The sequence below is a fragment of the Mytilus galloprovincialis genome, chromosome 12, assembly GCF_965363235.1.
Source record: "Mytilus galloprovincialis chromosome 12, xbMytGall1.hap1.1, whole genome shotgun sequence".
NCBI lineage: Eukaryota > Metazoa > Mollusca > Bivalvia > Mytilida > Mytilidae > Mytilus > Mytilus galloprovincialis.
In genome coordinates, this window is record NC_134849.1 from 70,835,099 (window position 1) to 70,860,819 (window position 25,721).

A 25,721-nucleotide genomic window follows, 5' to 3' on the forward strand; every position below is an offset into this window, starting at 1 on the left:
TCATGTAATGTTCATTGATTATGCCTTTAGTTTTCTCGTTTGATATTTTTTTTTTTTACATTTTTGATTTCGGGGCCTTTATAGCTAGCTACTAGTATGTGGTATGGGCTTTGCTAGTTGTTCTAGACCGTACGATGACCTATAGTTGTTAATTTATGTGTCGTTTGTTCTCTTGTGGAGAATTCTCATATTGGCAATCATACTACATCGTCTTTGGTATAAACCATTCGAAAGGGACGATTGAAATAAAGATAAGATCAACAAAAGTAGCATATTAGTTGAATTACATAGCAATATTGGTAATATTGCATTACAGGTTTTTTTTTACTTTTAACTGCTATGTTATTTTTTATATTCTTTGAGAATAAATAACCAATAAGTCATTTAAGTCCAACTAATTAATACCACTTTATTGTGATAATTTGTTAAATGCTGAAATTTTAAATAATCATTTTGATAACGTCACAGCCGCAAACAACATTATTCGATACCTGTTGTAACAACGCCCGTCTGTGAATCTCATCTACAAAAAAGAAAAGTGCCTTCACTAATAATCAAAGCGATATAAATACATTGCTTATAGATTTAGGAAGATGTAGTGTGAGTGCCAATGAGACAACTCTCCATCCAAATAACAATTTATATAAGTAAACAATTATAGGTCAATGTACGGCCTTCAACACGGAGCAGCCTTGGTTCACATTTAAATAAAACAGTCAAATGATAGAGTGTGGGATAATGCAGATTTTTGTAGTAATCCGTCGACATTATTGACAAATAGGTGTTTAAAGTGATTGTCAGTGAAGTTGTATCAAAACAAATTTGAACGGACTGAAAAGGATGAAGGTAATAGCATTTAGTTAATTTTATTAACAGAAAGTGTTAAGGTGCAGAAAAAATTAACGTATCTACGCAATAATATCAAACAAATGTCTTAAAAACCCTTGTTTCTAGTGATACGATATGTATTGTAGGTCACCAAATTAGTTTGCTCTGTACAATAAACTAAAGTTTATATTTCAGTTCCATTCATACAACAATACCAAAACAAATAATGTTAGTCAAAATTCCTGATCTCTTAATATTTACACGTAAAATACACATTTGCAATTGTCTATTACGTAAATTTGATTTGATTTTTGTCTATTTAGATTTACCTAACTTCTAGCTTGACAACTAAAAGGTTGAACACTGATTTTATATTCTTTATTAATTGACGCTTTGATTGACTAATTCTAGCAGCATTTCTTGTAAACATAAAGTATTTTATAAAATGAATTCGACAATTGATAAAAAGCTAGCATTACAGCATATTTTAGACAATATATCATTGAATGAATAGATATACGGTCTCATTGAGACTAAAACCCTAAACATATTAATCCAAAATTGCCAGATGCCAATAGATATTTGAAACACCGTATAAACACTTCGAAAATTTATTATTGTCATCACAGAAATGCTGACTACTAGATATAAAGATTTGGTTATTGAAGTTTGTTTGTACTTATAGAAAACTTATTTCAAACGGGATAGGACATCCTTATTTTTACGGAGAATTTTTTTACCGAGCCCGGAAATTTAAAAAAAAAAGTAAGATAAACTTATTCTTAAAAGATATCAATTCAACACTATAAGTGTATCTCTGAATAATGTTTTTATTGGTATCAATACTAATTCCGCTTTAATTGACTAATTCTAGCAGCATTTCTTGTAAACATAAAGTATTTTATAAAACGAATTCGACAATTGATAAAAAAAAGCTAGCATTACAGCATATTTTAGACAATATATCATTGAATGAATAGATATAAGGTCTTATTGAGACAAAAACCCTAAACATATTAATCCAAAATTGCCAGATGCCAATAGATATTTGAAACACCATATGAACACTTCGAAAATTTATTTTTCGAAAATTATGGTAGAATCGAAATATCAAAACTCCGTAGTAATGGAAAGATCAAGTTGCACATAAAAAGTGTGTAAGACATGAAAATTATTTAAAAAAGGAAACATTATATACACAAATCAAAATTTGTGTTTGGAGATACAGATATCCTTTATTTATTTGATACAAAATTAATCAAATCGATCTATTTTGATTTTACCGTAACAATCATGCATAAATAATTCTAAATTTAACAACAAGATGCTTCAGTCCATTTTACGAAGGATTCTTCCTACAAAACTATTAAACTCACCATCTTCCACTCTATGTGCATATTTGGTCTGATAACCACGACAAAAATTTGCAATCTTTGAACCGGCATAGGCAAGCAGGTTTTCATTCGACATGCTGGTTTTGGTAAGTCGATAAACATGTGTTGGTAGATGAGGTGCAAATATTTCACTAAAACAGAAATGCAATAATTATTTTGTATAACATGCATATATAGACCCAATCAAGATTAAAGAGTAATACGATTCCTGTACTCTATTAAAGTACGTCTTAATCTGTAACTGATTTGTTCAGTTTACAACTTGAATTTCGTTTCAATTTATTCTGTCATTTTAACAATTGTTCAAACTTTTACTTATTATTGTTAATAAGGTCGTAATTTGAAACATATGTGAAGTTACTTTAAATTTTTAAAAGTAAGCAGTGCTTAGCATTTTCTAGCCTGGATTAGATAAGCATTTTTGGGCAAATGTGTATGGCTTTTGTATCTTTTACTTCTGTGACTTTTTTATAGACGAATCGTTGGTGTCTATTAAATATTTTTTTCCATGATTTCTTTTCCTTACTTATACATGTTATATACAACGATAATTCAATAAAGCTGTTGAACCAATGTTTCTTTTCCAATGGTGGGGTAAAAGTCGCCCAAAAGTACGATCTGATTGTCGTAGTCACTATTTCGACCTCATTCTATTTATTGACACATCACCCAATGTTTCCTACAATTGAGTTCTTTCTTACCACGTGTAACAAATTGAATAGAAACTGCTCATCCGCGTGTAAATGATGAGGTTTTTTTAATTTCAATTGCTTTGTAGAATATTCGTTGTTTTTTTTACCATTGTTTCGTCAGTTTCTTTATTGTTTTTCATTAAGGATGTACACCCAGATGAGCCGAAATCTTTTTGAGTGAACATTTTTTAGTGATCCAGATTCAAGGGTTGATATATATATGACTAAGAAAGTAATTGATTAAGACAAAATCAGACACCTATTGTTTGCTACGGTCATTAAACGTTTTTAATAATTTTCTCATTTTTCATCAATTGTTGCCCATTTTTTGGCGACTCTCATGAAAACAATCACATTACTTGTTAACAAACGTCATACTCAAAGACTGATTATTGTAAGTGCACATTTTTTACACTCCGTTTAGTACGTATAAAAATAATGTTCTAAAATTATCGATACTTTCCACTTGTGTCACATGTTAATGAAATTATTCCCGAACGAGATATTACAAGAACGAAACATCAGAAGAATAGATCCTTTCGGAGTTGCTGCTTCCTCCTTAATTTGTTTGTTCATCCTCTTTACAAACTGCGTATAATAATATTCAAACACGTATAAGGTGATCTAATAGCTTTCCTTGTTCTCTGAAAGTATTTTTCGAGCTATCTATGCTATTGAATTTCAACAATCGATTGAGTAACTTTTTTTCTAATTACATTCTATTGCTTTTACGTATACATTACTATAAAATTGAGCTCAGTGCCTAGCTAGAGTTACCAATTGTATCTCTCATGTTATCTCGCTTGAACTTTTATTTTGTCATGTTGGAGAATTGAGAAGCTGACGATACGGTTTTGTTTTTGAAGCGGACGATACGGTTTTGATTTTGAGCACTTAAGGGACGTTGGTTTTGAATTCCACATCAGTTAGACTCTAGTTTAGAGTAGATCTATTTGCACCAATACCAAATCTCCTTTTTGTGTATAGTGACATGCAGTTTTTACAATAATCGAAAATAGCACAATATAAAAAAAAACTAAAATAAAGAACTTTATAAATAAAAGGCTGTCATTGTTTTTAGTTTATATGTGCCGTCTACATTAAATAGACAACCCTGTTTCTTCCTTGTTTTCTACATGCTATTGCTGCAATCAGTTTAATAAATAGGTGCATAAATGGGTAATCTCGCTGTCTTTAAGACATTTTGCATATAAAATTCATACGGTTATCCTAACTCTATCGCAAACAGAGCAACGTCAATCCAAAACAAACCTTTTTGTTGTGTCTTAATTGTTCGGCGTGTTTGTATTGTACATCGAGTACTAATAAATTTACATTACCTTGTCATGTTATGCAGTCGAGTACTTAGTTCTGCAAGATTTTCGTCCATATGAATAACATAACATATTCCAGCATCTATCCTTTTAAAGGCTAGTTTTTGCTGAATTTTAGAAAAACATATATGGAGATATAAACCATTCATAAAATTCATTACAATTAAAAAACAAATACCCAATTCGTTCAGAAAATATCAATTTGGTTTTATAGTTTTTTTACGGCGATGTTAAACGAGTTCGTAAGTTTAGAAACAATCAATACATGATCAATGTAGTGTTATTGGCCATTCAGTTGAACCTATACGTATAAGTTCAACGTTTATTTAGTACTTTGCCCCTCTCTTTTATCAATTAGATAGTGTGATAAGACCTTTGAATATTTGTCTTTTATATCAGTTCTTACATTATAGGAATCAATCGTAAATATGGAAAGTGATTTTCAAACAAAATGCACAACTTTGTTGTTTTAATAAAATACTTAATGAATGACTGTAATATATTTTCTGTCTAAATTCCATTTTAAACCGTAGAAAACCATAAAAAAACGTTGATGACGTCACGGTCACATGACTAAATTATGTCTATGGGCTCATAACAAAATAACGTCAGCCAATCAGAAGACGTGTTACATCCAAAATAAAATTATAATCAGATAACTGTTTAGAAGTAAATTAAATTGTAAGTGAACATATCATATTAAAGTCATGAAGATTAACGGTACTTGAAAATGTTGGTCCAAGATGGCTGACTCCACCAACAGTGACCACAAATGTGTTTTTCTCAAGATCGAGAACGAAATCTACGTTAACTGGTTTCCCGTCAACTTTCACAATTGCTCTGAAGTTCTGTAAAGCGAAATTATAATAAATGTTAATTTTAAATGCTTTAAAATCAGATAAAATGCAATTAAAGACGTTCACTAATTTTGTAGACCGCAGGTTAGCTTACCGCTAGTCAAATTTGCCATTATCTCATATACCAAGTCAGGAATATAACAATTGTTATCCATTCGTTTGGTGTGTTTGGGTTTTTGATTTTGCCATTTGATTGGGGACTTTCTTCTTTTAATTTTCCGCCGTGTTCGGTTTTTTTGTGATTTTTTTTTTAGTACATGGTGAATAGATTATAATTCTTTTATGTGATTTTTCTATTTAATTGTGCAAGTCACCTTTACAAGCGTGTAATTGTCAAGCACTAATGTAACAATTTACATGATCGAGTCTAAGTGATTAGTCCTTTGTATTGTATGGCATAACAAATTATCAGCCTTGTAGTTTTTGTCATAATGGAGATTCCTCACATTTTTTGTTTACAAATATCAGAAACGTTACTATACATTTTGCCTAAGATAAAACGGCTTCTAAAAAAAAACATTCACTTTAAAATGTATGTCTTTAACTTTTTTCTTCAGTTCTTCAAACCATGCCTTTAAATGCAAAACTGTTAACTCAAGTTATCTTTTAAAACACATGTTTTGTGATGCATTTGCGCATATTATACTCTGCTCATGTCATGCAATTTCAGGTCAACTCTATCAATTTCTTCAATCGACGATTTGTGATCAATTCATTATTTTCAACTGTCACGTGTATAATCGTATTCCAAATGCCTCGTTTTTGCATTCATAGAGTAGCTTTGTGAATTTAAAAAACAACAATTGAATCATAAGGTACAGCTTACAAGTTGCCTTTATATATATCATGTTGAGATAAAACTAGCGCATGAATGAAAATTAATTAGCACGTAGTTTTGTATATGATGACTTCGGAATAACGACATAAAACCTTTAAGCATAGAATTTTTCAAAACTTAAAACAACACGTTATAAATTCTATGCATGCAACGCGCTTTTCTTGAGTTTCCTTCATCATAAACGCTCAAATTCGAATATGTTAAAGCCAAGGATGTATTAAACCTGAAACAGCTTAACAGTTTTATAATCAGCACTATTTTAAATTTTATTTAGACTGATTTATAACCAGATATAAATACAAAAGGTTAACTTAGGATTTTCAATTTTTTTCATATTTGTTATCGAATAGTATTTTTATTACTTACTTTAGTACACTGCTTCTATATCTAATATAAAGTACAAAAATGTTTAACTTACCTCTGGAAAACATGACACACTGGCAATCAACACTAGGAACAAAATCATCATTATCTGTCAAGGAGTTAAAAGATATACACTATCCATCATGCAAATCATTTTGAAATTACAAATTATAATTCGTAATTTTATAATTCCAACAAAAAATCGACAATAAATTCAGATCAACCTTTTATTGAAAGACCGTCTTTGAATGTTTTATTAGTTTCAAATTTGCTACCATTGCAATTGAATGAAAGTATTCAACCTTGAATATGGATATATAGTATGTTCGTCCATGTGCTTCAGAGTTAAAGGTTTCAAAATTGTTATCAGCTTATGAATCAATCACAATTTTACGTTGTAAACATCCGATGGTAGTCAAAATCAAAAGGAGGACAGCAACTTTATATAACACAGATGACATCGGGTATATTATTTGACGTCGTCCTTATACGCCCATCCAGGACGATATTCTATTCATTTTCAAGTTAATGAATATCAAAACCACAAGAATCTATAGAACAGACACAACCTTGCCTTTTTAAAACACCCTACGAGACAAACCTTCTTTTCCCAACTTGTTCGCATAGAACTTGATGATAAATGAGGAACAAAATCTATTGAAATCACAACTCAAAATGAGCTACAACGCGGAAACATTGAAAACATTCAAATGCTGAATTATAAACCAAGAATTGTGTTCTATAAGCCTCGAAGTAGCACTACCTTACCCGTTGAATTATCTGCTTGCTCTCAGATAGGCATCAATATTCATTGTTTTTATATTCATTGCTTATCAAATGTCGACCTCTGTAGTTAAGAAAATATTGTTATTTTCAATGCGTTGGCCTTGTATCTGGTCGTAAACTAGAATTTTGTAATCATTTGCGCAGTATTAAATAGGGATTTTTTATTGTATATTACAGCTGTGCTTTTTGCGCAGTCAAATGGCATTGACCGTATACTCATTTGTGACAATGCATTTTCGTAGAGTTTTATTTATGAAATCATTAAAAGTACAGGTTCGCTGATTTTTAACGTCTTTCACGATTCAAATTTAATAGAATATAATGATTGGTTTCCATGGATATTTCATTTGGAACAAACTTGGAGTTGCAGTCTGTAAAGCAAAACTACACATTGACCTGAAATATAAGTCTTATCTGTACTCGTCTTGAAACAGGATTGATTTGCTCGACAATTCCTTTCTTTCAACCTAGAAATACAATTTATATTTTAAGGCAATGTATAGTTAATCCATATTTCAGCAGAATGTATTACCATCACTGTTGTACGAGATGCATCCTACTATATTTCATATCAAAACCTACAGAAGCAAATTATTCAGTTGTATTATTTTTTCATATACCGGAGTGCAATTGCATCTAACAATCTGTGTAATGCAGTTAAAATATGGAGTTGATGATATAGTTGAAAACGGCTGCAAAACAGTGCTGTAAAAAATATTACACAGCATACATAATGGCGTGTTGAAAATGAAAAGTTCTCAGTTCTACTACACTAATTTTTACATCATTTCAAAGACAGGGCGAACATCGTAGACTTTCACTTGATCAGGAAAGAATTAAAAAAAACTAGGTTACATAGTTGTAAGAAGATGCAAATCAGAGATGGAATAATAGCAAAGTTAAACAATTTTAGGTATATGACAGCGGTAAGATAGTCAATGAAATTGAATGATATGCAGACACATGAAAACCCCTTTCACACTTATTATGCATTTCAAATGTTGTTTGCATTCTTTATTTTACATGATTATCAGCTTTGGTGTCTTCTTTTTTCCGACAGCAGAACTTTAATAAATATCTACTTACAATTATCCAGTTATACATCACCACCACCACCGAATTAATAACATTATTATTAGACTGATGATAATTGTTATTATAACAAAAAAGATGTGGTATGATTGCAAACGATGATTTCAGATATGACAGGTAGATACGCATATACTTGGATCAGGCTTCAACTAGACTATTATTTGTATTTTTGTACGAACTGGCAATTTTCCCTTGGACACTTTTTCATTGCATATATTTTTAGTATAGTCACCCAAAAGAATCTTTCAGGTGGAACATACCACTACAGGGAGATAACTCTAAAAGCAGCTGAACGTTTTAATCACGTTATATTGCTAAGAAAATATGAAGCTTCTCAGAGATCAAAATTAGTATTTATCAAACTGCTATATTTCAAACCAATTTTTTTCGGATTATTTGTTTCTATCAAAATTTTGATATTTTGTTCAAAGGATCAAGGTAAATATTTTGTTAAAATTTTATGAAACTTAAACGAGCCGAATTAATTTTAGTTAAGGTGTTAGGTACCACCTTAATGTGTACATATTTCGTTTATTGTGCTTGTTATGTATCAAGTAGCCTTGAAAGGTAAGGAACTATTTATAGGAAAAGAGATAAGACATACATGTGTTACAGATCTCTAATTCATTCGATTGTCACCTTTCTATCGAAAATTTTACAACCAATTAAACATTAATTTGTAAGTATGCATACTCCTCTCTATTTGTTGGATTTTAAATATCAACAAATAGTCAGCACCTATGTGTTGACACGAGTTATCATTGATATGTTCATATTAATAAATTCACTATTACGAAACCTTTGAATTTTTAAAATACTAAGTTTTTTTTTAACCTCAGGAATAGATTACTTTAGCTGTATTTGGCAAAACTTTTAGGAATTTTTGGTCATCAATGCTCTTTAACTACGAACTTTATTTGGCCCTTTAACATGTTTAAAACATTTTTTATTCGAGCGTCACTGATGAGTCTTTTGTAGACGAATCGCGCGTCTGGCGTAGATATAAAATTGTATTGCTGGTATCTATGACGAGTCTATTCACAATATGAGCTTAAACTAAATTGCTATTAAACCTATCGTCCTTACTTAAATTATTCGATTTTTTTCTTCTTCTTAAAAACAATAAAGGATTTTGAATCTATTTTTTATTATATCGTCGCTATAAAAGTATATATAAATCATTTCAGATCTATAATCGACTGTACACAACTACTAGTAAATTGTATATGAAAATTGTTTTTCCTGCTTTTTTTATATAGCGTTACCACTTGGTGTTGAAAATCGCACCTTTCGTAATTAACCTTTATTCGGACGCTCAAGATCCAAGATTTGATAGTCATGGATGTATAAATGTTAATAATCGTTTTGATATATATGACCAAAAGGGGCATACGTGTCAACAAAAAGTATTAGAAAGTAACTGAGTTTAATAAATGACGCAGTGACCACTTAAATACATTTGATTACAAATATTGTATTGAGATTTTGTTTTCAATTCCTAAATAGTGCTACTGATTTTTTATGCTGCTTTTACTAGTGTTTTTGTTATAACTAATTGAAACTTCAAGGTAATTTTTGCGCATGTACCATTACACATTCCACGTGTCCAATGTCAATCATATTGTGTAGCTGTTCTCATGAACAACGTAGATTACGCACAATAAATAGTTATAACGGACATAATCCCTCTATAGGTATAAAGATGAGTATCGCTTGAGCATTACGACAATTCAGATTGTACCGAAACTACCTTTTGTAAAGTGATTTAAATGGTATTATGATGAGGACTTCAATTTCATTATAATGACGTCAAAATATGTACAGTTGTTGGTTTTTATTCTGTTATATGTAACGATCATTAATGAATTGTAGTTTAAAGTCAATACTTTTAGTGAAATAAGGCTAATGCTGTTATTCAGTATCTATAAATTATTGTGCTTTCGGCAAAGGTTAGACGTTATACTGTTTCAAATTATGAAATGATTATCAACGATATACCTGAATACAACCATATCTCTTAATCTTAAACGTCGGGAAAATGTTATTTATAGTTTAGCAGGTCGAGAACTCTAGATTTTCTGACGTCAAAATATATCTGCATAGTAGTTTCTACTACGGTTTTCTTAAACGTGCTTTGTACATATATAGAAACAAATTGATGAGATATGAGTGCCAAATGCTATATCTTTCCATCCAAGACACATTCTAATAAAGTAAGCAATCATAGGTTAGATCCAATGCTGCAATTTTCGCAAAGTTCTCGTCCTTGTTTCACATACACATGGATAACATCATGAATGATTTAATTTAGAGTGGCAAATGTCCGAATCCGTCAAAAAATCTAACTTGAAAAATAAATAATATATTCATCAGAAAGAAACAAAAGGAACTTTGATAAGACTAATCAAAAATGAAATTACAACTGATTGCTTCATTACCTTAAAAACAAAGGAAAAAAGTTTGAAATAGAAAAATAAATTACTGAAATATGTCAAACACCAATACTTTTAGAGTTTGTTAACATTGTCAGATAAGATTTAAAAAATGTCTTATGCAGTTTAGATGAATTATAATTGATGATATAGGTTTGGTGCATATACCTGTCAAATTCTAGATATGAAAATATTATTTTGTATTCTACAGTAAATATCATAACGGAAAACCGATCTTTCTGAAAGATGTTTGTATACAAAAATAAGGAGATGTGGGATTGCCAGTGGACATCTATCCACTTAAGTTCAAACAAAGTTGATGTTAGTAAAGATAGGCAACCGTGATGCCTTCAACAATGAACAACCGTGAAATTTTAGTGACCCCAACTGATATTTGACACTCTCTAAGTCTTCCTCTGTTTTACGAACACAAAATTCAAAGATCCCCTATTTTTTTCAAATATCTAAAAATAGATACGAAAGTTTCTGCCCTCGTGAATATTTGCACCGACTGTTATCAATGGCTAGCCTTAGACGAGTTGGTTTGTCTTATTGGTAATTGTGTTCTTCACTGTTGTTTCGTTGCTGTCTTGTGCACAAATACCTAAAATCTCCGTGTCATCATCAATCATATTAATGGCTATATATCGGCTAATTCATATACTCTGTTCATTGCATAGAAACAACTCTTCGTTTATCTGAGCATGGAAAGAACACTTTATATCACGAACTATGAATGTGTGTACAAAAAGTGGAAAACTAAGCAAAATTGTAAATCCCGCAATGCATGAAAAATTGTGTTGTATTTCAGTAATTAACACGTGTTTTCAGTTGATTATAAACATGTAGGAGTCCATCATGCATTGTTACTCATTTATTGGATTGGTAAAAAACCTAGGTAAAAATTAATGTGTGACGCGTAAATACACAATAACATGTGCAAGGACATAAGTATGCTAATTTATGCATATCCATATAAGGTAGAGTTCCCGACCTGTTAAGTTGTTGCCAACAACTGCTCCGGTTTTTTTTATTTGTTTGTTGTTACGTAACAGTTTTGTATTTTAGTATCATCAAAAGTATATAACAGTGGCGAAAGATACCAGAGTGACAGCCACACTCATAAATAGAGAATAAACTGACAATGCTATGGCTAAACATAAAAAAAAACAGACAAATAAATGAACAGAAGACACAACATAGAAAGACTTAGCAACACCAATCCCACCAAAAACTGCGGGTGATCTCGGGTGCTCCGGAACGTAAGCAAATCCGGGATATAGTCTAATTTGGTATGTTGTTAAAAACAAATGGAAAGTTCACAATTTGGAAGCTGAAATCATCTCTTTTGTCTTAAAGTTTTGTTTTCAACCGACCCTCATTGTCAATTTCTTTATGTAAGTCAAAATATGAGGCAGACTTAACTGTATCTGTTGTATCCTTTATTTTTAGTTCGATGGGATCGATTTGTTCAACATAGTCAGCAAATTTGTATTTTTGTGTGAGAAAACATCATCTATATAGTTATACCTTATTCATTATTAAGCAGTTTATGTAATGAGATTTACACACAAAAACGATCTAGTTTTGGGGCTTTATCTGGGGGACAGCAACATATTTCTTATGGAGGTAGGACAAGTGTTTTGCAACATTTGGATATTTAAAATTGACGTAGGTATGTTGATATTGACCCATTTCAATTCAACAACCACATATCAAACCAATAAGTCTAAAATGAAACGAAAAGGGAAAAATCCTGACTCAGTCGGGGGAAAGCAACATGATCAAGGAATACACACTGTGTTTGCTATCGCCGACCACTTCTGAAAATCTTTAGTTGGGGGAAGGCAACATGATCAAGGGATACACACTGTGTTTGCTATTGCCGACCACTTCGCAAAATCTCTAGTCGGGGAAAAGCAATATGATCAAGGGATACACACTGTGTTTGCTATTGTCGACCACTTCTGAAAATATCTAGTCGGGGAAAAGCAACATGATCAAGGAATACACACTGTGTTTGCTATTGCCGAACACTTCTGAAAATCTCTAGTCGGGGGAAAGCAACATGATCAAGGGATACACACTGTGTTTGCTATTGTCGACCACTTCTGAAAATCTCTAGTCGGGGAAAAGCAACATGATCAAGGGATACACACTGTGTTTGCTATTGTCGACCACTTCTTAAAATCTCTAGTCGGGGAAAAGCAACATGATCAAGGGATACACACTGTGTTTGCTATTGTCGACCACTTCTGAAAATCTCTAGTCGGGGAAAAGCAACATGATCAAGGGATACACACTGTGTTTGCTATTGTCGACCACTTCTAAAAATCTCTAGTCGGGGAAAGCAACATGATCAAGGGATACACACTGTGTTTGCTATTGTCGACCACTTCTAAAAATCTCTAGTCGGAGAAAAGCAACATGATCAAGGGATACACACTGTGTTTGCTATTGTCGACCACTTCTGAAAATCTCTAGTCGGGGAAAAGCAACATGATCAAGGGATACACACTGTGTTTGCTATTGTCGACCACTTCTGAAAATCTCTAGTCGGGGAAAAGCAACATGATCAAGGGATACAGACTGTGTTTGCTATTGTCGACCACTTCTGAAAACCTCTAGTCGGGGAAAAGCAACATGATCAAGGGATACACACTGTGTTTGCTATTGTCGACCACTTCTGAAAATCTCTAGTCAGGGAAAAGCAACATGATCAAGGGATACACACTGCGTTTGCTATTGTCGACCACTTCTGAAAATCTCTAGTCAGGGAAAAGCAACATGATCAAGGGATACACACTGTGTTTGCTATTGTCGACCACTTCTGAAAATCTCTAGTCGGGGAAAAGCAACATGATCAAGGGATACACACTGTGTTTGCTATTGTCGACCACTTCTGAAAATCTCTAGTCGGGGAAAAGCAACATGATCAAGGGATACACACTGTGTTTGCTATTGTCGACCACTTCTGAAAATCTCTAGTCGGGGAAAAGCAACATGATCAAGGGATACACACTGTGCTTGCTATTGTCGACCACTTCTGAAAATCTCTAGTCGGGGAAAAGCAACATGATCAAGGGATACACACTGTCTTTGCTATTGTCGACCACTTCTGAAAATCTCTAGTCAGGGAAAAGCAACATGATCAAGGGATACACACTGTCTTTGCTATTGTCGACCACTTCTGAAAATCTCTAGTCGGGGAAAAGCAACATGATCAAGGGATACACACTGTGTTTGCTATTGTCGACCACTTCTGAAAATCTCTAGTCGGGGAAAAGCAACATGATCAAGGGATACACACTGTGTTTGCTATTGTCGACCACTTCTGAAAATCTCTAGTCGGGGAAAAGCAACATGATCAAGGGATACACACTGTGTTTGCTATTGTCGACCACTTCTGAAAATCCCTAGTCGGGGAAAAGCAACATGATCAAGGGATACACACTTTGTTTGCTATTGTCGACCACTTCTGAAAACCTCTCAAAATAATGTCGAAAAGTGTTTTTCTTTAACATTTACAATTCATAAAGTGGCAGTCAGTCAGTTCATCTCTTAACCCAACAATATTGAAGTGTTTTGAGATGTCAGACATGTTGAGGCCAGCCGGCAATATATATACTAGGTTTATTATATGCCATATGAACAAGAAGTCACATTTTGTGTATTAGTATTTACATTAAGCTACGTTTGATATATCTTTGGGGTCAGAATATGTATATATGGGACAGTTGACAGTTCAAGACCATTCAAAGTTATTTGCATAAAGTTCGTCAATTACGTGTTTATCATTAATTTATCCTTGTAAATTGTGAAATGAGCATATGGTCTGATAAAATTTGCATATGAAACATGGTGAACATGAATTCAGAAAACTTAAAATAGATTTAAAGAGCAATTAGTTTACGCAGCGTGTACGTTTGTCATGTTGTTCATTTTAGTTTCCTATACCTTTTCATTTTCGTTTTGCTTTACTACAGTCACTCTAACTGTTGTATTGGACAATATTGAAAGTCAAATTTCTATTTATGTGTTCACTGATAAGGGTCTCAAAATAATAGATCTAAAAACTAGAGGTTTCACTTACATAAATAAAGACAACAGTAGTATACCTGTGTTAAAAACTCCTAAATCCATGGACAAAAAAAAACAAAATCGGGGAACAAACTAAACCTGAGAGAAACGCATTAAATATAAGAGGAGAACAAGGACACAACATTAAAATGTAACACACACAGAAACGGACTAAGCATCTGACAAAATCCTATGAAAATAACAAATTTAACATCAAAACCAAATTCATGAATTTGGGATAGATACGTACCTTGACACGTCTTATAGTAATGTTAATTCACAGTCACAAATAAGAGAAAAAAAAACGACACAACGGACACACAACGTTAAAATGTAACACACACAGAAACGAACTATAATATAACACTGACAAAAGGTATTTGCATTTTTGTAGATTTTCTGCAGAAATGATGGAAAGACGGTACTTGATTTGGAAAAGAAACGATGTTAACAAACGTTCGCGCTGTTGCTCATTTTGGTTAAAATGTTTCGCAGTCGATTAATTTGTATAATTTCAATGCGTTTTGTTTGCATGTCATTAATATACATTAATCCTATATCATAGGGTTTTGCAGTTATTTTAAGGTATAGTTAATAACATATAATATTAAAAAGTTTGTACTGTTTCCTAGATCGTATGTCTATTCTGTTAATATGTTTAATAATAGTAAAACATCACAAAATCTCAACAACAAAAAACACACTGTTGTTTTTTATGAAATATCAAGTGAAAGGCTTAACTCATCTTTTAGAATAAAAGTGAGCATACACTTGGCGAATACATTTGATGTATGACACAATGCAAATACAAAATTAATAAAATAAAGGGTTAGATGTTAACCTATTTCAGACAAAAAACAACAATAACCTAAAAAATGTCGCCAAAAGAATAATTAAACTGGTACATGAATATAATTTTGTTGTAAGGTATACAGTAAAAATGGAGAACGATTTTTTTCTTTAAATTAAATAATTTGTTGTTTATTGTCCACATATGTATCTATGATCCTATATGATATATAAAAATTGTTGAGTTAGATTGCTGACAAATAATAAATACATTGTGTATGAAAATAATAATATAACATCTACACACGCTTAAAAAACACGTGTCTCATGTCTATCTCTAGATTCACCTTCCGTGACAAGGTAACACTACGACTATTGAAGTTATATTTTTATATAGCGGATGTGGTCGAGTGGTCTAGAGCGCTGGACATGAGGCTAAGCGATTGGTGCTGTAGTGTATCAAAGGTGTGAGTTCGAATCCCGCTGAGGGACGGACAAAAATTTGTCAGTATAAAATCTAACTCTAACACTGTTTGGTGTAATTTTCAGACTTATATATATATATATATATATATATATATATATATATGTTAATGTTAAGTATGCTACTGTTTGTCATCACGTGTTTATCATGAAACTTGGCCAAATACATATATTATCCTTTTATTCCACATGTGAGATCCACTGTGGAGTTAGACAAGGGAATTATGAAAGCCCTAACCATTTAAAAATATATCGAAATGATTCATTCTCAGTAAATGATTGATGTCTTGAAGTGTATGAGATGACATTAGAACTTTCTGTTAATGGAAGTTTAGAAAAGAGACACGAAAGATACTACAGGAACAGTTCAACTCATAGATTAAAAAAAACTGACATCGACATGGCTAAAACTAAAAAGACAAACAAACAAATAATAGTACCGAAGACAAAACATAGAAAACTAAAGACTAAGCAACACGAACCCCACCAGTGATCTCAGCTGCTATATGTATATTGTGTTGCATAATTTATAAGTTCCTTGAAGATGAACGTGTTTGATATTGATATCAATTTAGTGGTCTTTTCACAGCAGAAAACTTAAGTTTTGTTTTACTACAAAAAATTCTGATTTTTATCATATTAGTGTATTAGAGAAAATACTTCTTACATTGTGAAATATTGAATCGCAAATTTGATATTTTAAATATTATTACAGTTTCAGAACACTGTTTTTAACATAACGACCATTTAACTTTAAAAAAAGGGGAGGGGGAATTGAAATCACAAAAATACTAAACTCAGAGGAAATTCTAATCTGAAAGTCCATAATCACATGGCAAAATCAAATGACAAAACACATCAGAAACGAATGGACAAGAACTGACATATTAATGTATTTTCTTACAAAAATATTCTGCTCCCAAATTAGATGAAAAAACAATCTAAATACAGTTGCTCCTAATACCTTACAGTGTTACATTTTGGAGGAGAAAACATGTGTTTGACAGCGTTGGATAACTAAAAATAAATTCTGCAAAAACACTTTTGTTATTTGATAATTCATGATTGTTGTCCTCAATTAGTTGATGGCGTTACCACAAAACAAATTGACAACGCGTACACATAATCTAGTGCCGTTTATTTTCGACCAAATGTTAATTATAAAGTGTTTGTTTTTATGTTGGTGTATTGTTGCCCTTTTGTGTTTATAATATTGTTCTTGTCAGTAAAGACTTAATTGTTACACTTGGACTTTTGAATTTGTACAACAATAACTTTCCTTTGTGGCGTCATGAACATATTAGCGAAACATACTAGAGGGACAATAAAACTCATAAATTGAAAATAAACTGACAGCGTCATGACAAACTGATAAACAATACTACACAAAACAGAACATAGGAAACTACAGACTAAGCAACACGAACTCTACCACACACTCGGAGTGGTCTTAAGTTAGCCGGAAGGATAAGCAGGTCCTGCTTCACATGTTTCACCGGTCGTATTGATCATGTAAGTGTAAACCCGGTACCAAGTCTAATTCGGTATGTTACATTCGTGAAAAGGGGACGGGATTTAAGTTACGACATTAGGAACATATTCGCTGTCATCTGTGAAACAGATATACCATAACAATCAACCAACTCGTGTAAGTACTAGTATCTGTTAAGATTTATGAAATGATAATTTTAATGTCACCGTTTGGAACTCTTGATTGAATAGCTTCATTGTGAGCAGCAATCCTCTATCGAAAAAATCATAATAGGAAATACAAGCCCGGGAATATCGTAATAATTTTGGAGATAAATAATTCGTGTGCTTGCGCTGCTGGAATGTTGGTATATAGAAATAGAAATTTCACTATTGGGAAGCTTAAATTACCTCATTGTCAATTTATAGATGTAAGTCCAGATAAACGATAGACTTACAAAAATATATGGTGGATTTCTTTAATTTCGTGATTTTGCCAAAGTCTGCATACAACCTTATACCAAATTTGTTATCTGTTGAACAGTTAAATTTGTGGTTTACCTGTACTCACGAAAACCACGAAAATTGGTATCCGACGAAAAAAATGAATCCACAGTAACTGAATCTGTTGTATCCTTTATCCCAAAGTCGTTGGATAGATGCGTTTTACATAGTCATCAAAGGAGTAGATCCAATAAGACCCCTTTTTGGCCCCAAAAAGTAGCAGTTTTACAAAATTGTTAAAATGTATACTTTGTGTTATTTATTGGAATGAAGAATGCTTCTGCTATATAAACATGGACTGTTTTGACAATATAATGCACATGTATCGGGTACTAGCATCATAAAGTCATGCTAAATTATTAAAATCTTCAATTTTAGCATTTTAGTTAAATTTTGAGACGGTTTACGTTTTAAATGAAATTGGTCGCATGTGTGTTCATTCTAAATATTGAAATGTAAGTTGTATTTGATGATAATACATAACATATATAAAGGTTGAGGATGAACACGGATGCGGCCACTTTCCTTTTTGACAAAAACCATCATATTTGATAGATTTTTCATGTTTAAGCAAAATTGAAGCGTTTATAATGAGTAAATCAGTTTAAATCATTCACATAAACTAATTGAATCAACTGAAATAGACACTTAAGTGTTTAAAAAGTGTCCAAAATCTTTCGTCATATGAACCTGAAATTTGAAGCCAAAATCGGCCCTTAACGGACCTACTCCTTTGATTTTTTTAGTGAAAGAACATCATCTTTATAACGAAAAGTAAAGTATAACACATGGTACATGGTGAAGTTCTAAGTTAATGTCTAGGACAATATTATTCTAAACAGTAGTTAACGTTAGGATAGACAAGTTTATCTTCAAACATGCCTAACTTTATTTCATCATGTCGGGCAAACACTGGTCTACTTTGCAGTAAAAAAATGGGACTACGAATTCTTGTTTGGTTAACCAACGAAAGCCTAATAGTTCTACCTTGGTGACTGTGACCATACCAGCAACAATTAAAATAGAAAACATTCAATTTATTTACAAAAATTCGTCTAATACAAAAATCTGCTCATTGCATTACTTTTATACGTATAATGAGTTGTTATGACAATACAATATTAGAACATAAATACACAACATTATAATTCAAAAATCTTGTCTGTAGATATATATAAGCAGATGTGGTGTAAGTGCCAATTAGACAACTCTCCATCCAAGTCACAATTTGTAAAAGAAATATATGTATTAACACAGGTAACTGCGCAACTGGGAACAAATAATTGTGAAAAAGTATGTAAATCTGTACTGTCGCCATATATCATGGATATTCACATAGGTAACTGCAATACTTAGTATCACCAGTAGTGCACCACACGTAATTTCTATTTCTTATCATGCGTAGTTGATTTGAATCAAATTTTGGTTGGTTCCACTCCCAGTTGAAATACGTCATTGGTGTTCCATCCAGGAATTTCCAACCTTCTCCTGTATTCTTGCCTTGCATGCAAATTGCATCGTTGTAAACGAGTTCTATATTAGCTAAAATTGTACATTGATAAATAAAAAATTAAAAACTAAAAGGATATGTTAAACTCTGCTTATTTCAAGGACAACAAGCGTAATATATTCACATAATTGGGAAAATTGTTATACGGCCTTATTAAGTACTTATATATTAGTAATCATAAATAGCTTACACAAAACTTTGAAAAAAATTATACAATTTGGCCAAAATCTTTTTATGATTTAGAGATAATGTCTGATGTTAAGTGTTTTTTAAAAAGCCTTCCATATTTTACTGATATTACGAGCATTTTAGGGGATTTTGCTGTTACGATTTTGATTTAGGTTTTGTATAGCTGTATTAATTTAAATGCATTTTATTACCATTACTGTACATTGTTATTTATGTTTTTGTCTTTATCATTATTTTTTTTCTCGGAACGGCTTTATTTTAGTGCCCAGTTTATATATATATATATATATATATATATATATATATATATATATATATATACAAATCGTCTAAACATCAACCCAACAATGTTAGATCTGTAAATTTGCTTTCGCAAATTTTTGGTTCTTCCCTCGCCTGGATTCGAACCCATGCACCCATATATATATTTTTAGACGAGTTATATATATATATGTGTGATAAGAATATATGCTGTGTGAACGAGCCAGTTTATCCTTAAGGTGTATTGTAAATAGATATAAGAAGATGTGGTAGTAGTGCCAATGATACAATTATCCATCCAAGTCACAATTTGTAATTTAAAAGTAAACCAGTATAGGTCAAAGTACAGTCTATAAAAACCAAACTGCAAAAGAAATTGCCCCAAAATGAAAAATGACTAGTATAAAACCATTCAAACAGCAAAACCAACTTTCTTATTTTAATTTTTAAAAAACAAGAAAGACCTATGAACCACGTCAAGAAACGGCAATCACTGAACATCAGGGTCCTGATTTATTCATTACAAAACAACAAACATGATACATTTAATATTTTTTTTAACAAATTAAAACTCTTTGGCATTCTTTTCTATAACTAAACCAGGAGAAATTAGTTCACTAAGCTTAGTCACATTTGAACGAAATATCAAATAACTCATAGTTTGTGAAATTTTATTCATATTATACAAATTTACATTGAGATGACACTACACATTACATTGATACCATTAAGTGAGAATGCACTCAACATAGATACCAGGGTTGCAATTTTATATTTGCGTCAGACGCACGTTTCGCCTACAAATGACTTATCAGTGACACTCGAATAAAAAAATGTTAAAGGCCAAATGAAGTACAAAAAAAGTAAAATCACAAATATACTGAACTCCGCAGAAAATTCAAAATGGAAAGTATAAAGAAGCACAAAAGGGCATATGTGACCCGCCATGACATTTGCAGGCTTATGGAGGTAGAACGTCATTGTTAGAAAATTATAAACATGATAAATATCGAGATTCAATGAAATACGTATTGTGAAGAAGGAATAAACACTTTCCTTGGCTTCTTTTTTGCGGACGCCGAACTATACATCAAATATAAGTTTTGAAGAAGTTTTAGTTTATCGTTTGAAGTGAAAAATATTTGAATCTACATTTTAAATTGATACAAAAAAACAATTCTGCTCTATAGATTTCCTTTCATAAATGAAGTTTGAAATATATCCATAATAAATGCACCGTATCAAATGCATATAAGAGAACACCTACTTATAAATTGTTACGCGTCGCATACTATGTAAAGACATGCATAATAAATCTAAATTAAAAAAAGGAATTCTTAACGCTTACTTTGAAAAATATTAAATATATTTCAACAAGTTTAAATTACATGTTCTAAAATAGAGCTACAAACAAAACAAAAATGCTCTGCTCTAAAGATTTTCTTTCATAAATGATCATGAAGTCTGAAATATATCCATAATAAATTCACCGTATCAAATGCATATATAAAAACACATCATAAACTGTTACGCGTCGCATACTATGTTTAGAGACATGCATAATAAATCTAAATTTAAAAAAAAGGAATTCTTAAAGTTTACTTTGACAAATTTTCAACTAACTTCATTTCAACAAGTTTAAATTACAGGTTCTAAAATAGAGATAAGAATTGTTTGTATTGTAGTAAATTTAAGTCTTTGATTTTTTATTCAAATACGCTATTGAACATCACTAAGAGCCAATAAATACAATAATTTTGTGTTTTATAAATTAGTGCCTTCGATAAATAAAAGTCGTCATAGAACAGTCTCATTTTCATACCGGTATTCGAAATGACTCGTTGCTTTTACAACAAATATGTCATAAAACATGACTAGATAAATATACAAAAAGCAAATTTTAGACAATGTACCCTCCTAAGCCTTGAAGTGGCTAGTCACATATAGTTAACGGCGTTTTTCTCACAATGAATTTCTACCTCCATAAGCCTGGATATGTCGTGGCTGGTCACAATTATAGGCAAATCATAAGCAAATATGAACGACCAGTAAACATTTATAAAAGGTCAATAACACATTATCAAGGTGTTTAAGAATAGAGCCAAGTCATTTGTATCAAAGAAACACAAAAGATCACACGGACAAAGCAAATATTAAAGATAGTTCAAACAACAAAATGATTTATAAGTACCAAGCCATGGCAAATGAATATTACCAAAAACACAGAAGTTGAAGAGTATTGAGGACCAACATTGCCTTAAGATTTTGCAAAATACAGCTTAGGTAATTTATTACGGAGTAAAGGGATATAAAAAAGCCAAAGATAAATTTGATTTTACCTCCATCACACAAAACCGATTTTTTTTTATTATTATACCAATACATTTAAACCTCTCTTATAATGAGGGTTTTTTTTCGTCTTGATACAATAAACATATCCCCTTCTTGCTTATGTAACATTATTCACCTGTTTTATTATTATTGATTATTGCGAGAGTAGATCAGAATGAATTTTTGATTCTTAAATACTCATGAAAGTCTTTTTTCAAAGGCATGCATTTCATAATTACACATTTATTCCAATTTTTTAGACAATTAATCATAAGGTTTATGTTTTTTAACAGGTTTGTCATTTTATTTTTTTATATATCTTAATTCATCATCGCTACTGAAAATATCTTTTATGTTTGATAAAGCTTAATTTTTCTGTATATATTTGAATGTATTGTCATAGAAAAAATATCATGCTTTTTTCTGTTTCAGTTTATTGGACATAATCTCCAAGCATAATTTATTTCATTACCAACTTCTTCACACGCGATCCTTCTTCTTTTTTTCAATTTGCTTTTTACTTAATTTGTTTTTAAAGCATACTATTGATGTATCCGCTTAAACATATTTTGTTTTGTGTTTCGTTTTCAATTCATCTTCTTACAAACTAACTAAGTAATGGACAAGATCCATTTCTTAACGGCTATATACAGGATTAAATCTTCATTGTCCTTTAGCTCAAACAGTTTTTTTTTAACAAAAAATCCCAGTTGTGTTTGTATATAGTACTTTATAATTCTTAAGCTATAATGGAAATTAAAACAAATTACATTGATTCGAAAAAAAAGCATAATTTGGCTTCTCATTTTAATATTTTGAAAGCTTTTGAAACTGACCCTTTCAGTTGAAATTATAATTATGCAATTTGTTTGAAGTAAATACAACACTACGAAAGAACACTGTTAGAAATATCACATCAAAGAAAACAAAAAAAAGTATTGCTTTAACTCCCCTAGACATTATATAACAAACAGTAAAATCACAAAAATAATGAGCGCCTAATAAAATACAAATAGACAAGTCCCTTATCAAATGGCAAAATCAGACGCTCAAACACATAAAACAAATGGATAACAACTGTAATATTCATGATTTGGTACAGGCACTTTCCTATTTATAAAATGGTAGATTTCCTACCATGATCTACTTGATAGAGGGTTGGTGCTCTCAAGGAAGCAATTAAACCAAGAGTTCCAATAGGTGAGGTTGAAGCATGCCTTAGTAAATTTTACGGACGCCTTCACAAAATGGTTGACCGTAATGGAATATCCGTTTTACAGAAGATATCGAATATGTTCCTTGTTTTGTAAGTATAATTCCGTTCCCTTTTCGCAAATATAACATACCGAAAACAACTATTTATTGGATTTGTAATAACACGAGCAACACGACGCGTGTCAGATGTGGAGTAGGATCTGCTTAGATTTCCGGAGCATCTCAGTTTTGGTAGGGTTTATGTTGCTTTGTCTTTATTTTTTTTACGTTGTTTCCTGTTTACAATTATTTGTCTGTTTGCCTTTTTCTTTTTCAGCTATAACATTGTCAGTTAATTTTAGAATAATGAGTTTTGCTGTCCCTCTAGTATCTTTTGCCCTTCTTTTTTGAACCTGGTATAATAGCTAGCTAAACCCATTTCTTGTATGAAATTCGGATAGAGTTCAATTATATCGACAACGATGTATGAAATAAATCAAACAGACATAATAGGTATAAATGTCAAAATAGGGGTACAGCAGTAAACATTGTTTTATTATCTTAATCACTATCAAATAAACTTATCATATATACCAGGATTGAAATTCTATATTTAAGCCAGGCGCGCGTTTCATCTACAAAAAACTCATCAGTGACGCTCGAATAACAAAATGGTAAAAAGACCAAATAAAGTACGAAGCTGAAGAGCATTATGGACCAAAAATTCATTTTGCCGAACGAATAAATATATAAAAAAAAAACAATTTCAAAATTAATGTGATACAAATTGTAGTCTTCAGATATTGATTTGTATGACACTCATTCAAAAATTATTTTCCACAATATGAAAAAGAAGATGTGGTATGATTTCTAATGAGAAAACTATCCGTAAGAGACCAAAATGACGCAGGAATAAACTAGTATAGGTCACCGTATGACCTTCAAAAACGAGCAAAGCCCATATCGCATAATCAGCTATAAAAGGCCCCGAAATTACAATGTAAAGCAGTGTTTAGTTACCATGTACAATAACATTAAAATATGTATTATAAAACACTTGTGTTTTAATGAACGACAACGTCTGAATTAATAAAATAAGGAATCAAATGTTAATCCCTATTGACATTAACAATAATGAAAGCATCATTGAAACCAGAATTAAAAATTTGTAAGCCAGATTCGCAATCCGTCTACAAAAGACTCACCAGTTACTCCTGAATCAAAATAGTTAAAGAAACTAAATAAAGTACGAAACTAAAAATCCTTAAGGACCAAATGGTGAGGGGGAGGACAGGGGGTACCCTTCTCCCTTCTCCCACCCCTCTTCTCTTTCTCCTACCCCCTTTCTCCTTTCTCCCACCCCCTTTCTCCTTTCTCCTACCCCCTTTCTCCCTGTCTCCCTTACCCCTGTCCTCCCCCTCAATGGTAATTAAAAGCAAAAATGTATCAATCCAAGTCTAAATATCGAATGTGTCAAAACGTGTTTATGTTTACACTTCAGTTGGATAATGCATGATCAGATGTTAACATATCTTCTCCTTCACAATTATATCGTTGACCTCACTTCGTACTTTATTTGGCCCTTTTTTTACTTTTTTGGATTCGAGCGTCACTGATGAGTCCTTTGTAGACGAAAAACGCGTCTGGATTATATAAAAAATTTAGTCCTGGTATCTATGATGCGTTTATTTATAAGATTTCCTCCCAGTGAAATTGATACCGTGTTATATTTATTTACCTGTGATTTTCATTGTATAGTTCTGTTTTTCCTCAGTATCAATTCTTTGGAGTGTACCAAACGGACAAGAAATGTAAGCAGCCATGATAGATGGCATGAACTGGTAACAAAAGTCAAGTTGTCTATAGAGAAAGAAATTATCAGGACAGCGACCGGTTCCTGAAAAAATTGTTATCACCTTATTTTACAACAGCGAAAATAAAAAGTCTCATGTTATTTGAATCAATAATACCCAAAATGAATATTTCTTCTTTATTTTTGTTAACTACATTTAATTCGAGTAATATTCTTTCAAATAATTGAATTTCATTTGATTAATGTTATTATGCGAATACGTAGTTTAGAATACATTTTTAATATGAACTTACTATCTCGAGTTACATAAAATCTCCATCCAGTTCCTGATTTTGTTATAACAGTATAAGTAAAAGGATTTGAATGTACAATACACAGTTTTGTCAACGAATTATAGAAAAAAGATACACAACGAGGATTTAATGAACATCTCATGTCACATTCAGCTATTGATATAGAAACTATTATTTCATCATTGTTC

The 25,721-nt window shown here is 31.7% G+C and overlaps 1 protein-coding gene across 2 annotated transcripts in view; it reads right to left on the minus strand.

Moving 5' to 3' along the window:
- Window positions 1-389: 389 nt before the first annotated feature.
- Window positions 390-25,721, minus strand: part of LOC143054712 (uncharacterized) — a 32,324-nt gene continuing 6,992 nt past the window's right edge. The window contains exons 1-6 of one of the 2 annotated variants that reach the window (XM_076227731.1): window positions 7,075-7,142; window positions 6,362-6,415; window positions 4,944-5,096; window positions 4,255-4,355; window positions 2,205-2,353; window positions 390-523 (exon numbers count right to left, since the gene is read on the minus strand). In XM_076227731.1, the coding sequence (XP_076083846.1) occupies window positions 441-523; window positions 2,205-2,353; window positions 4,255-4,355; window positions 4,944-5,096; window positions 6,362-6,412 (537 nt within the window). In that variant the 5' untranslated portion in view covers window positions 6,413-6,415; window positions 7,075-7,142 and the 3' untranslated portion in view covers window positions 390-440. Of the gene's footprint in view, window positions 524-2,204; window positions 2,354-4,254; window positions 4,356-4,943; window positions 5,097-6,361; window positions 6,416-7,074; window positions 7,143-25,721 lie in introns of those variants that run through there. The other variant, XM_076227730.1, reaches the window with a different exon arrangement.